At 43.8% G+C, this 14,028-nt stretch overlaps 1 protein-coding gene across 1 annotated transcript in view; it reads left to right on the top strand.

The window, feature by feature from the left end:
• Positions 1 to 14,028, top strand: part of CCDC60 (coiled-coil domain containing 60) — a 114,113-nt gene that overhangs the window by 86,402 nt on the left and 13,683 nt on the right. Inside the window, exon 7 of the mRNA XM_008069309.1 lies at positions 3,913 to 4,147. Coding sequence (XP_008067500.1) covers positions 3,913 to 4,147 — 235 coding nt within the window. The remainder of the gene's footprint in view (positions 1 to 3,912; positions 4,148 to 14,028) is intronic.

Genomic DNA, 14,028 nt, shown 5'->3' with positions numbered 1-14,028 from the left:
TATTGCAGAAAGTTGCTATGGAGATATAGTGTGCATCTGTCTCCAGAAATGTACAGAAAAAGCAGCAGGAACAACAAACCTTTTTTAAAATGTCCTTAAATAATATTCACAACTAAAATTGGAGAAGGAGAGGATGAATAGCTGTACTTGAGCTCTCCCAAAATTGAATTCCCCAACAAGTTTGTGGGTCAGACCCTGGGCTGTAGCATGGTCCACTCAGGAGTCAGGAGAGCACTAAATTAGGACACAGGAGATCTGTCTCGACCTGATTCAGTTCACTGTGTCACCTTAAACAAGTCCTTTCCCCTCTCCTCACCTGTTTCTCTACCTGTAAAATGAGGACTTTGAAAGAGAGAGAATCTGAGCAACTGCCCAATCCCTGATATTTTTCTGAATGTGTAAAGCTTGTCAGTGCCAAGGCAGTGTTCATAAGGGCCAGATGTATGTAAATTATATGCTAATATTGATATATATTAAATATTGGTGTGTTATTAATGAAAGAAATCAGTCTGGGTGTTATACAGTGGGGAGTGGTGAGGTCTGTGGCAAACTGAAGCACTCCTACAAAATTAAATGGAAGAATCTCTGTTCAGCTCTAGCTCATTTTACCATGTGACAACAGAAACCTGAGGTTTATCATTTTCAAGAGAAACCAAAAAGGTTTAATATAGTTTTCTATATTAAAATGTCCCAATTTGTAAAATCCTGGGTAGCTAAACATGTCTCCCCGTGGGCCACCAGTTAACAACCCCTGCTTCATAGAAAGTGTAAGGAACCATTCAGAGAAATCTTGTCCTCTGTTGCCAAAAAAACTGTCCTTACTGAGATGGAACACAGTAACTGGTTAACACCACTCCTGGGTGAAATACAAAAAAAAGAGAAGAAGCATTTAGGGATTTAAGTCAATTCAGAGAGAGTCAGTTCAATAAAGGGCAAGCAAGATGCTGAGACTGGTTGTCACATCTTTCTCCTACATTTTATTTTTCTGCCACTTTCAATTAATCAGATGTGTTGGCCCTTCACTTTGGATTTCCTGGCTAGGGTACTTAATTAAATTTTAATTAATGTCAACTTTAGGAGCATAAGATGAAATCCTAGCTCAAGGAAGACACTCACAGAACTCTGGATACAGGAGGTTCTTCTGAGATCATCCCAGTTTATTCCCTTTATTTTATAAATGAGGAAATTGAGATAATTGCCCAAGGTCCTCCTAAGGTCCCTTGGCTCTGACTCCAGGACTCATTGCAAGAGTCCAGGCTGCCATAGTAAGATGATCTGCCCAGTATTCAAAAATATATTGATCTAAAGAGACTGGCTTCTAGAGTCAGGAATTCATATTGTGCTGGATAAGAAAGAAAGAAGCAACTTCTACATGTATTTTTTTTTCCCTGAGCTTTGACATGTCTCCCAGGGTGACAGGGAGTAGAGGGGCTTTCTGTCAGTCTGGGAGACATGTCAGAGCTCAGGAAAAAAAATACATGTCTGGCTAGCTCTTGACCAGTTGCACTGTCAATGTCAAGGGAACACTGTAACAAGCTCCTAATTTATCAAAGGAAAGGACATGCCAACTTTTGGTATTTACTTTTTCTTTATCACAGTCATTTTGCAACCTGCATGCTGCCTTAGAGATCTGATCAAACCCAATTCAAACTCCAGTTCCTCACTCTGTCACATTCTGAAGCATTCTATCTTTTGTATAGAATTTCATGAAAGATTTGGGAGAAATGGGGAGAGGGCAGAGAGAACCATGTCTTAAGCCCCCAAACCTCCTCCTCCCCGCCTACCTCTATCTTCTCCATCCCTTGTGCAACCAAGAAATCCCTCCCCTACTCTAGTGCAGGAGAGTTCCATCCACATTCAGGGCCCCACACAGTAGCCAATGAAAAAGTTACTTCTGATCACAAACGGTGGACTACCTGAGATGAATCCTGCCAAAATACAATGTTCTCTACCCTGTTCAACATATATTGAAATTATTGATGTGGACTTCTGTAATGCCTTTTCTCCCTATCTCCCTTTCTAGGGTATCAAACACCATGAGTTTCATCTAAAGAAGACATAGGTTTGCTCCTCAAAAGCTTACATTTTCAATATTCTCAAATAAAATTGTTTCTATTAATTGAGTATAAACAACAGCCTCGGCTGTGTTGAGCTGTTTCTCTGGAGAAGTTGAGGGTCTTTTCTTTCTGACTGTAAAGCTGGCATTTTATTTTTAATTTTTTTTATTATTATTATTATTTTTAGTTGGAGTCTCACTCTGTCACCCAGACTGGAGTGCAGTGACCGCTCCCGGCCACTGCAGCCTCCACTGCTGGGCTCCGGCGATCCTTCCTCCTCAGCCTTCCCAGTAGCCGGAATTACAGGCATGCGCTACCACGCCCGGCTGCTTTTTTTGTTTGTTTTTTTTATTGTAGAGATGAGGTCTCGCCAAGTTGCCCAGGTGGGTCTAGAACCCACAAAGCTGGCATTTTAAATGCCGTTTAAAAAAAATCATCAGCAAGGGATCATGGGCATTTTTGATGTCACTGAAAAAGGCTTTTTAAAGTTTTTGTTTTTGTTTTGAGTCAGAGTCTCACTCTGTCACTCAAGCTGGAGTGTAGTGGTATGCTCAAAGTCACCGCAACCTCAACCTGCTGGGTTCAGGTGATCCTTCCACCTCAGCTTTCCAAGTAGCTGGAACTACAGGCATGCACTACCATGCCTGGCTAACTTTTTGATTTATTATAGAGATGAGGTCTTGCCATGTTGCCCAGGCTGGTCTCGAACCCCTGGCCTCAGGCAATCCTCTCACTTCAGCCTCCCAAAGTGCTAGGATTACAGGCATGAGCCACGGCACCCAGCCCTTTTCAAAGTATTTTTTAGCCAGGCATGCTTTGGCGTTAGCCTGACCTGAGTTTGAATCCTGGTTCTGCAACTTGCTAGATGTATAATCTTGGGCAAATTAGAGAGTAACTCTGAAACCCAGATAATGAGTTAAATGAGGATATAACCCCAAACAGTACATTCTGAAGTAACATAGTCATGCAGGAGGACACACACACACACACACACACACACACACACACACACACACAGTGTCTGTCTCTCTCTCTCTCTCTCTCTCTCTCTCTCTCTCTTCTGTAACCAATTTTTTCTGATTCCTTTCCTTTCAAATGTCCACATTACCCTCACAGGACTTTCCCTACCTGCCCCTGCCCATTAATCCCTTCTAGAACTTGTCATCCAGGCCTTCTGGCCCACCACAAACATGGTTCCTCCTCCCCAAGAATGCCACTCCACGAGACAAATCTGCTTCCCCTCATTCTGCCTCCTAAATGTCAGGCCCAGAATTTTCTCCATTTTTTGTTCTTTAAAAAACCCTAGTGAATATAAATCTTCATTCTTGGAGGCCCAAGTGTCAACCAAGAGAATAAGGAGTTGATATGTGCAATTTGACATCAAAACCAAGACATAGCTATAGAAATTACATACATTCTCTTCTACCATTTAGAAATCAACTCCAATAGTTATTACAAAAGAAAAGTCAAAAACCGTTCGGGCCTTGGCATCATTGTTGGAATACACATTTGGCTTCCTACGGTGACTACTTGGGCAATCATGAATTCATTCAACAGAATGTCCTGTCACATTTGCTTCAAATAAGACACACTTTAAAAATCATCTCGTTTTGTGACAAAAGGCCACGCCAGATCCAGGATATGTCTCATGATGTTTGGAAAGACCCAGAAAGAATTCATAGTCAGAGCTAGGTTTTTTCTCTCTCCTCCCTCTCCTCTTCCTTTCTTCTCTCCTTCCTTCCTTCCATCCTCCCTCTTTCCCTCCCTCCCTACCTACCTCCCTTCTTTCTTCCTTTTATCCTTTTTTTTTTTACTTCCTTTCTGAAATTCCATTTTCTTCCTTACCATCTTTTAGACCAAGGAATTCAAAATCCCTGTAATGCAAACCACCAGCCACAAATCAAGTCAGCGAGGCTCCACACGCAATCTGACTCGGATCAGTGCGGGGTCATCCACTCAGAGCAGCATGGTCTCTGTGAACCCAGGTTCAGATGAGCTCCCAAGTGTGGCCACCCCAGTGGCTGGCAGTAAGGACATCGAGGAAAATGAGTCGTCTTCAACCAAGTCAGACGAAGAACCTCTGCATTTCCGTAAGTCCTACTTGAGATCTGACCAATCTGCCCTCTTTGCCTTTAAGCCAGACATCAAGAAGCTCTCCTGTTCCATCTCTACTCCCATTTAATTAAGCAGATACAGGGGTCCCTAGCCCTGTTCAATTTCCATTTTTCCCCCCAGTGGAGATCAGAAATATCCTCTATTACTCTGAGTCACTTATCCTAGGGAGACAGCCCATGGTCACCAGTTGGCCTTTTTTAATTTTAAAAATATTTCTTGATTTATCCCAATGTATACAAAATATTACCATTTCAACATGTAATCAATATAAAAAAATTATGAAATAATTTATATTCTTTTCAAATTTTACACTGTCAGCTGGGCTCGGTGGCTCAGCCTGTAATCCTGTGCTTTGGGAGGCTGAGGTGAGTGGATTGCCTGAGCCTGCAGGTTCGAGACCCACCTGGGCACCTTGGCGAGACCTCACCTCTACAATAAATCAAAAAATTAGCCGGGCATGGTAGCACACACCTGTAGTTCCAGCTACTTGGAAGGCTGAGGCGGAAGGATCACCGGAGCCCAGCAGGTCGAGGTTGCAGTGAACGGGAGCAGCCACTGAGCTCCAGTCTAGGCGACAGAGTGAGACTCCAACTCAAAAAAAAAAAAATTAATTTTACACTGTCTTTGAAATTCAGTATCTACCTTTTTTAGCAGTTTTATTGAGGTATAATTTATATATCATAAAATTCAGTAATTTTGTTTTGTTTTTTTGAGTTGGAGTCTCACTCTGTCACCCAGACTGGAGTGCAGTGGCCGCTCTTTTAAATGTACAACTCAATGATTTCTAGTAAATTTACAGAGTTGTGTAACCATCACCACAATCTAATTTTAGAACATTTCCATCAACCTAAAAGAAAACCTCGTGCCCTTCCCACCCAGAGCCCCCAGGCAACCACAAACCTACTTTCTGTCTCTACAGATTTATCTTTTCCGAACATTTTATATATGGAAGTTGTGTCACTCAGTGATCTCTATCCTGGAGTAAGTCTTTTCAGTGGTTTACAATTTGAGGGACACAAATCCTTTAGAAAATTTGTTGAGAGCTACGGGCTCTCACTTAAGAAAAAAAATTCCAACACATGCATACACACAATTTTGCATACTATTTAGGGTTGGGGGGCTATGGACTTCAACCAGATAGAATTGTGAGTGGACTTCATGAGTCATGTAAAAAATTAATCCTCAGAAGTTTCAGCCTTGAAAGGAGATAGGAAAAGAAAAAGAAGGATTCATACAGAAAGATGGAGAAGGTGGACAGAAGAGAGGGAAAGATGGGGACATGAAATTATAGACTCTGATGCATGGGACATCTTTCTGCTACATCCCCGCCTGCTGTGTATCCCCCAGTGGTGTCCAAGCTGAGGCCTGCCAGCTTGGCTGGTGTTCTGTCACACCACCTTGAAAGCCCGTGGCAGCCAAAGCTAGGCTGGGCTGAGCTGACAAGGATTGGGTGTGGTGTAGATTCAACAAGACTGGAAAGGAGGTCACAATAGATCAAGAATCTGTGTGGCGCCCTAGCGGTGAAACCCAGAAGGAAGCAGAAGTGCAAAAGTCAGCCAGGCTCAGTGGCTCAGCCTGTAATACCGCGCCTTTGGGAGGCTAAGGTGAGTGGATTGCCTGATCCCGAGGGCTCGAGACCCGCCTGGGCAACTTGGTGGGAACTCATCTCTACAACAAATCAAAAAATCAGCCGGGCGTGGTAGCGCGCACCTGTAGTTCCGGCTACTTGGAAGGCTGAGGCGGAAGGATCGCCGGAGCCCAGGAGGTCGAGGCTGCGTGCCCGGGAGCGGTCTGGGCGACAAAGTGAGACTCCAACCTCAAAAAAAAGAAGTGCAAAAGTCAGAGCAATGATGGCCAATGAGAAAAAGTCCCCACCTCCCCTGCCTGTGACAGGGACAGAGAAAGGTTCCAAGCCCCGCAAAACTGTTTTCTGAACAGAAAGCAACTAAAATAAGCCATCAGCAGATATGTGACTGTTATAGATTTATTGAACCTTCTTTCATTCAACACGTGCTTATTGAGCACCTACTGTGTACCTGGGACTGAGTTACAGTATTACAGTACCTGCCCTTTCCAAGCTTATATTTTAGAAGGAAGAGACAGACGATAAATAAGAAAGCCACAAATACCAAGGTAGTTGCAGATAATGTGTGCTCAAAAGAGACTAAAACAGGATGTTGGACTACAGATACAGGTGGTTGGGCACGGGGCTCATTTAGCCAGGGTGGTCAAGCCCTGGTGTTTGAGCTAAGACAGAAGACATGACGCTGGGAAGGGAGGCAAGGCCCAGAGCATGCAGGGTCTCTGTAGCGCGTCACAGTCAGAATTATGATAAGCCGGGCTCGATGGCTCAGCCTGTAATCCCGCACCTTTGGGAGGCTGAGGTGAGTGGATTGCCTGACCCCACGGGTTTGAGACCCGCCTGGGCAACTTGGCGAGACCTCATCTCTACAATAAATCAAAAAAATTAGCCGGGCGTGGTAGCGCGCACCTGTAGCTGCAGCAACTCGGAAGGCTGAGGCGGAAGGATCGCCGGAGCCCAGCAGATCGAGGCTGCGGTGGCCGGGAGCGGCCACTGCACTCCAGTCTGGGTGACAGAGTGAGACTCCAACTCAAAAAAACAAAAAAACAACAAAAAAAGAATTATTCCAAGTGCAACAGGACATCAATGGAAAGTTTTGAGTACAGAAGGATTGAGACCCGGTTAACGTTTCCAGGATGTTTTATCAAGGCCATGTCTATTTCTTCATATCTTTTCACTCTTAAATAAAAAGAGCAAGAAATGCCCCCACTTTGAGACACTGTCTCAGTCCTAGAACTTGTATCTGGTTCTCCCAGTGTCAGCCCAAGCACCCACAGCAGGAAGGAGCAAAGGAAGGAGACTTGGCAACAGGGGCAGGGGTGATGGAGCCGTCTCTCCAGGCTTCTGAGACACCACAGACCTTTCTTTCCCCAGTGGCCACCTTCCCCGGGCACCTCACTCATGACCTGCTCCACTGAGTGCTGTCTCCTAAACTCTCTTGAGCCCTACCCTTTTTATACCTAGTGCTTTTGTCTTAGTTTTGAGATAGAAAACGGGGGCCACATGAGGAGATCCTGACATTTATGTTTTGTTTAATGCACACAGGCTTTATGGGGGGAAAAAAAAAGTAGGGGTGAATTTTAAGAGTAAGAGATTTTTGCATTAAAATTCTGATTTTTTTAAATTACTCTTAATGAACACTTGTATGCCTAACCCTGAATTGTACCCCACATCTTTAAAATAAAAATAATAAAGATAAAATTACTCTTTGTGGCAACAGTGGGCCTGCAACCCTGAGTGACAACAATCAGCTGGAGCTTGGCCCCCTTAGATGAGATTCATGCTATCCAGTTTTCCACAATCTTCACCATTCCCTATTATCCCCCATTAATTGCTCCCAACTGGTCAAGTATGTGACCATTTATCATTGCCTTTGCCCTACCATTTTCCTTAGGATGATGGTGAAGATGATAAAACTATAGCTAACAATTTAGAGGACTTTCATTTGACAGACACTATTCTAGCTCCTTTATATGTATATTAATTCATTTAATCCTCACAATTTTTTAATACCTGTTTTGCTGATAAGAACACTGGGGCACCGAGAGATTAAAGACTTTGTCCAAAGTCACATGGTTAGTAAGTAACGGAGCCAGAATTTTTTTTTTTTTTTTGAGTTGGAGTCTCACTCTGTCACCCAGACTGGAGTGCCGTGGCCGCTCCCGGCCACCGCAACCTCGACCTGCTGGGCTCTGGCAATCCTTCCGCCTCAGCCTTCCAAGTAGCCGGAATTATAGGCGCGTGCTACCATGCCCAGCTAATTTTTTGATTTATTGTAGAGATGAGGTCTCGCTGCCCAGGCGGGTCTCGAACCCGCGGGCTCAGGCAATCCACTCACCTCAGCCTCCCAAAGGCGCGGGATTACAGGCTGAGCCACCGAGCCCGGCTTGGAGCCAGAATTTGAACCCAGGCCATCTGGCCCTGAAGTCATACTTAGTCACTGTGCTTTACTCACGTCTTTAGAAAAAAATGAGAAGAAAAAAAAAGACAGACTTAGAGAGCAGATTGGTTTTTCTTACCCCAACTCATGTCACTCCTGGTCCAGATTCTCTTCACCTCTCACCTTAATGATAGCCTCCTAACTAGTCTCCCTGCTTCTTGTCCTGCCTTCCTGTCCTTACCCACTAATTTTTCCCCATGTTGAGTCAGAAGGAATGTTCTCAATTAAAAATCTGATAGGTTTCTTTCCAGCTCAACATATTTCAATGACATCCCATTTCCACTAAGACAGCCTTTTTGGCATCAGGGACTGGTTTCATGGAAGACAATTTTTCCACTGAAGTCGGGAGTGGACAGGGGATGGGGTGAGTTGGAGGGAAAGGGGAATGGTTTCAGAATGATTCAAGCATATAACATTTGTTGTGGACTTTATTTCTATTATTATCACATTGTAATATATAATGAGAGAATTACACAACTCCTCATTTTTTAAAAAGGCACAGACAGAGCCGGGCTCGGTAGCTCAGCCTGTAATCTCGTGCTTTGGGAGGCTGAGGTGAGTGGACTGTCTGAGCCCATGGGTTCAAGACCTGCCTGGGCAACTTGGCGAGACCTCATCTCTACAATAAGTCAAAAATTAGCCGGGCGTGGTAGCGCGCGCCTGTAGTTCCAGCTACTAGGCTGAGGCGGAAGGATCACTGGAGCCCAGCAGGTCGAGGCTGCGGTGGCCGGGAGCAGCCACTGCACTCCAGTTGGGTGACAGAGTGAGACTCCAACTCAAAAAATAATAATAAAATAATAAATAAATAAAAAGGTACAGACAGAAGCGATAAATAAAATACTGGGTGAGCAGCCACTTATCTGACAGGAGGTAGAGCCCGGTTCCTAACTGGCTATGACCGACTGATACCAGTCTGTGGCTTGGGGACCACTACTCTAAGATCTCGTCCCAGACTGCCTATCATAGGCTCAGCCCTTGCTACTTCACACCTTTAACAGGGTGCACCAACCTCACCCAAGTATTTTCCTCTTCTTAAACAATGCACATTCTCATATGACTTCCTCTACTTGAAATACCCTTTCACCCTCGACCCTTCAGTTTGGTGGACTCCTACTCAACCTTCAAGATCCAGCTCAAATGTTCCCTTCTCTGTGAAGTTTTCCCCAAGTGATGCATGTTCCCTTTTCTCAAGTCTCTTTGTACTTTGTACTTAATTTTATCAAGTTCTTAATTTTAACTCACAACTACACATACTGTGTCCAGGAGGAACTTCTTTGGGCTGAGTACAGAGACCTGAACAATAGTGTCTCAAAACAATAAAAGTGCGTTTTTTGTACAAATTGAAGACGACTAGCTCAGAGGTGGTAAGGCGGCTCCAAAGGATCGCCAGGGATCCTACTTTCTTCTCTTTCTTCTCTGCCCTCCTCAGTATCACTTTATGATTCAGAATGACTGCTGGGACACCAACCATCACACACACATTTGAGACTGGGAGAAAAGGATGTAAGTAAAGTGCAAAAGTGCCCACTCAATGCTGAGTTTAAGCAACTGTCTCAGAAACTCCATACCACACTTCCACTAAAATTACACTGTCCAGAACTTGATCACAGGGCCACGCCTGGCTGCAAAGGATGTTGGGAAAATGAGCTAATAAATGTTTCCCCTCATGTGCACAGAAAGACTAATAGGTACACTACTAAGGAAGAAGGGGAAAAGAAATGTGAGCACCCTGCAGATAGGAAACACTAATGTCTTATTTATCTTCAGCCTGGCACACAGTAGGTGCACAGCAATGGCTGAAAAATGTACTTCCACCAGGGATCGACCCCTGAGAGGGAAAGTTCACAAATTCAGCCTCCCCACCCTTTTCCTCCATTTATTCCTTTACCTCCACCCCATTTGTCACAGTCTTAACAAAAGTAGATTAATTTTCCAGCATTGCATTTGCCTTCTAAAACCTCTTCAGATTGATTCTAAATTCATGAATCCTATTCTGAGAGACACATCATTTGGCCAAGTTTTTATTTCCAGGGCTGGCTGCATAATGAAGTCTTTGTGGATGCAAATCCCTGGGGACAGCAGGTTATGGCCTCCCGTGGAATGATCCCCTCCCCAAATCAATGGCAAGGGGATTCCCAAGAAACCAAAGCCCAGGCTATTTCTTCTGCTAGTCTTGAAGCTCTGAATCTTGAAACTATTAGAGGATAAACTCATTTAAATAACAACTCAAAATACGGGTCCTATACCATCTAATGTTCCCTCTCAAACCAACCTTGTACAACAAAAAGGCCGCCTCTATTTTCCCCTAAAAAGAAGAAATAAGTTTAAACATTCAAGGGTGAGATTCTTAGACAAGCTAGGAGTGGAAAATGGAGGAAGGGAGCCTGAATTTTTCTCCTCTGGGGATATGAGTTGGCACATGAAAACATAAGATGTCACTGTCTGCGAGCCATAGGTAATGGTGTCCCCACAGCCTGGGAACTAGAACTGAGCGTGCTCTTCTGGACTGCCTTCCTCTGGGAAACTCTATCCTGTGGCATCTGCATTCTTTGCAAACAAGTCTTTTCTCCCAGGTAACCTTGAGAAGTCCCAAGGCTCTGTTCTATTTCACACATGCCCAACCTCAGCTGAATGCTGGATGGAGCTTCATATAGTTGGGTACCATTTCTGCCCACAGGCATTTGGCAAGCAGAAAAAACGTGCAGTGCATTTGGTGAGTGTGGAGTTTTATATGTGGTTCTCTAGAAAGGTTATCCAATGTGCCATTTGCAGATATCCACCCATCCCAAGGTTGGTTTGCTTAAGGTTGAAGCAGAGATAGGGAAACAGCCAGATGTTGCTTCTTGGTTCCCAGGGAAAGGAAAGCAAGTAGAAGAACCAATCACAGCTCCCTCACTAATAGACATCTGGATACACCTCAAGGATTCTGGGATATGTGGCTATAGGGGAGATGGGAGCAACAAGACAAAGATGAAGGTCAGGTTCAGGTCAAGTGGAATCGTGCCCACAAATTATTAGGAAGATAAACTACTTGAGAATAAGGAGGCGGAGTGGGAAATAGCTTAAGGTTGACATTTATCACAGCCTAGGTGGTTTCAAAGTCACTAAGCAAAGTCACTCTTTCCCTAGCACCTAGCAATTGCATTCATAAACAAGGCTTGATGCAAATGATCTTGGGAAGCCCTGGGCTTCGGGCCTTTCTATCATATACCTGAGCTGAGTCAACTTCAGGCACCTACTGAAGGGTGAAGTGTCTACCCTAGCATTGTCATTTTTCTTTTTTTTTTTTGAGTTGGAGTCTCACTCTGTCACCCAGACTAGTGTGCAGTGGCCGCTCCCGGCCACCGCAGCCTCGACCTGCTGGGCTCCGGCGATCCTTCCACCTCAGCCTTCCAAGGAGCTGGAACTACAGGCGCGCGCTACCACGCCCGGCTAGTTTTTTGTTGCTTTTTTTTATTGTAGAGATGAGGTCTTGCCAAGTTGCCCGGGTGGGTCACGAATCATTTTTCATTAATACACAAATTTAGCTCATACTCTCCCAAATTCTTCTCTTTTTTCTCCTTAAATGTCCACTTGTTATTTCAGCAACCATTTACTAATACTTATGGGCTAAGCATAGTGTCAGGTGCTGTCAGTTGTAAAACAAATAAAACATGGCCCCTGGCCTCAAGGAACTGCCAGAGGGGAAGACCCATAAGTGGGCAGGCAATGGCCACCCCATGAAATCAGTGCTGTGATGGAGGTCAGAAAGACAGTGTCCTGCAAAGGCCGAGGCAGCCACCTTGGCAGATGTGGTGAACATAGGAGGGAAGAGAAGATATGCTTCCAGAATACCAGAAGAGAGAGGAAAATGTGATTTGCTACCTAAGAGAATTGTGTGCAGGTGAGGTTTGGGCTTCTAGTGAGCCCTCTCTCCCCTGGTACCCAATGAATGGTTGTGAGCTTCCTATCCCCCCGCCCTTGCCCCACTAGTAGTACCCAGATTCAGTTGTCCCCGCCTTTGTGCTCACATGCCCAATGTTTTAGGGCCTGCTTGTGAGTGAAAACATGAGGTATTGCATTTTTTGGTTCTTTGACAGTTCACTTAGAATGATGGTCTCCAGCTGCATCCATGTTGCTGCGAAGGACATGATTCTGTTCTTCTTTATGGCTACATAGTGTTTCATCATGTATATTTACCACACTTTCCTTATCCAGTCCACTTTCAATGGGCATCCGGGTAGGTTCCGTGTTTTGGCTATTGTGAATAGTACAGAGCAAGCATATTGTTGGTAGAGCAATTTATGTTCCTCTGTGTATATTCCCAGAAGTGGGATCACTGAATTGTATGGTAACTCAATTTTTAGTTTTTGAGAAAACATCACACTGCTTCCCATAAAGTTTGAAATACCTTGCATTCCCAACAGCATAGAAGCGTTCCCTTTTCTCTGCACGCTCGCCATCTGTTGTTTTTGACTTTTTAATGATAGCCATCCTGACCAGTGTGAGGTGGTGCCTCATTGTAGTTTTGATTTACAGTTCTCTGATGATTCATGAGGCTAAGCACTTTTTTTAATATGTGTATTGGTTGCTTGAATGTTTTCCTTTGCGAAGTATCTATTCATGTCCTTTGCCAAAGCCCATAGTTATGTATCGAGGCCGATTCCATGCTAGGGATTGGAAAGGAGTGAGGCAGCCAGGAATTTGCAAATCTGTATCCTCATAAAGCACAACCACTCACTTTCACTCTTCTACTTTTCTTGAAGCACATAGCTTATTCCATCTATATTTCATTTTCCAAAATTTGAGTGTTAGTGTGTTTGTTTCCTAGAGCTGTCATAGCAAAGAACCACAGACTGGGTGGCTTAAACCACAGAAATGCTTTGTCTCACAGTTCTGGATGTTAGACATCCAAAATCAACATGTCAGTAGGGCCATGCCTCTTCTGAAATCCATAAGAGAGAACCCTTCCTTGTCTTTTCTGGTGGTTCCTGGCAATTTCTAGCATCCCTTGGCTTGTAGATGCATCACTTCAGTCTCTGCCTGTGTTATTACACGGCCATCTTCTCCCTGTGTGTGTCTTGTTCCTCCTAGTATAAGGACACTAGATAGACTGAATTGAGGACTTGCTCTACTCCAAAATGATCTTACCTTAACTTCACTTAGTCATGTGCCACATAATGATGTTGCAGTCAATGACACTCCACATATATGACAAGTGGTCCTGTAAGATTATAATGGAGCTGAAAAATTCCTGCCACCTAGTGATGTCTTAACCATCACAGGGTCAAAGCCGAATGCATTATTCACATGTTTGTGGTGATGCTGGTGTCAACAAACCTACTGCATTGCCACTCACATAAAAGTGTAACATGTACAATTAGGTACAGTACATAACATTGAACCTGATAATGATAAATGACTGTGTTATTAGTTTATGTATTTATTCTATAATACTTTATCATTATTTTAGAGTTTATTTCTTCTTACTTTTTTTCAAACTTAACTGTAAACCAGCCTGAGGCAGATCCTTCAGGAAGTATTCCAGAAGAAAGCGTAGTTGTCTTAGGAGATGGCAGTTCCATGTGTTTTGTTGTCCCTGAAGTGGAACAAGACATGGAGGTAGAAGACAGTGGTATTGATGATCCCTGTGTGGACCTAGACTCATGTATGTGTTTGGGTCCTTAGTTTTTGAGAAAAACATTTAAAAATAAAAATTTTAAAATTAAAAAAAGCTCGTAGAACAAGGCTATAGAGAAAGAAGCCATTTTTATATAGATGCACTATGTGTTTGTTGTAAGCTAAGTGCGGCTACAAAAGAGTCAAAAAGATTTTAAAATTTTAGAAAGTAAAAA

This window comes from Carlito syrichta, unplaced genomic scaffold (assembly GCF_000164805.1).
Source record: "Carlito syrichta isolate Samal-C Ts95f unplaced genomic scaffold, Tarsius_syrichta-2.0.1 Scaffold311911, whole genome shotgun sequence".
NCBI classification, from domain to species: Eukaryota; Metazoa; Chordata; class Mammalia; order Primates; family Tarsiidae; genus Carlito; species Carlito syrichta.
Note: the sequence above shows the minus strand (reverse complement) of the source record. Positions and strands in the feature narration are given on the sequence as shown.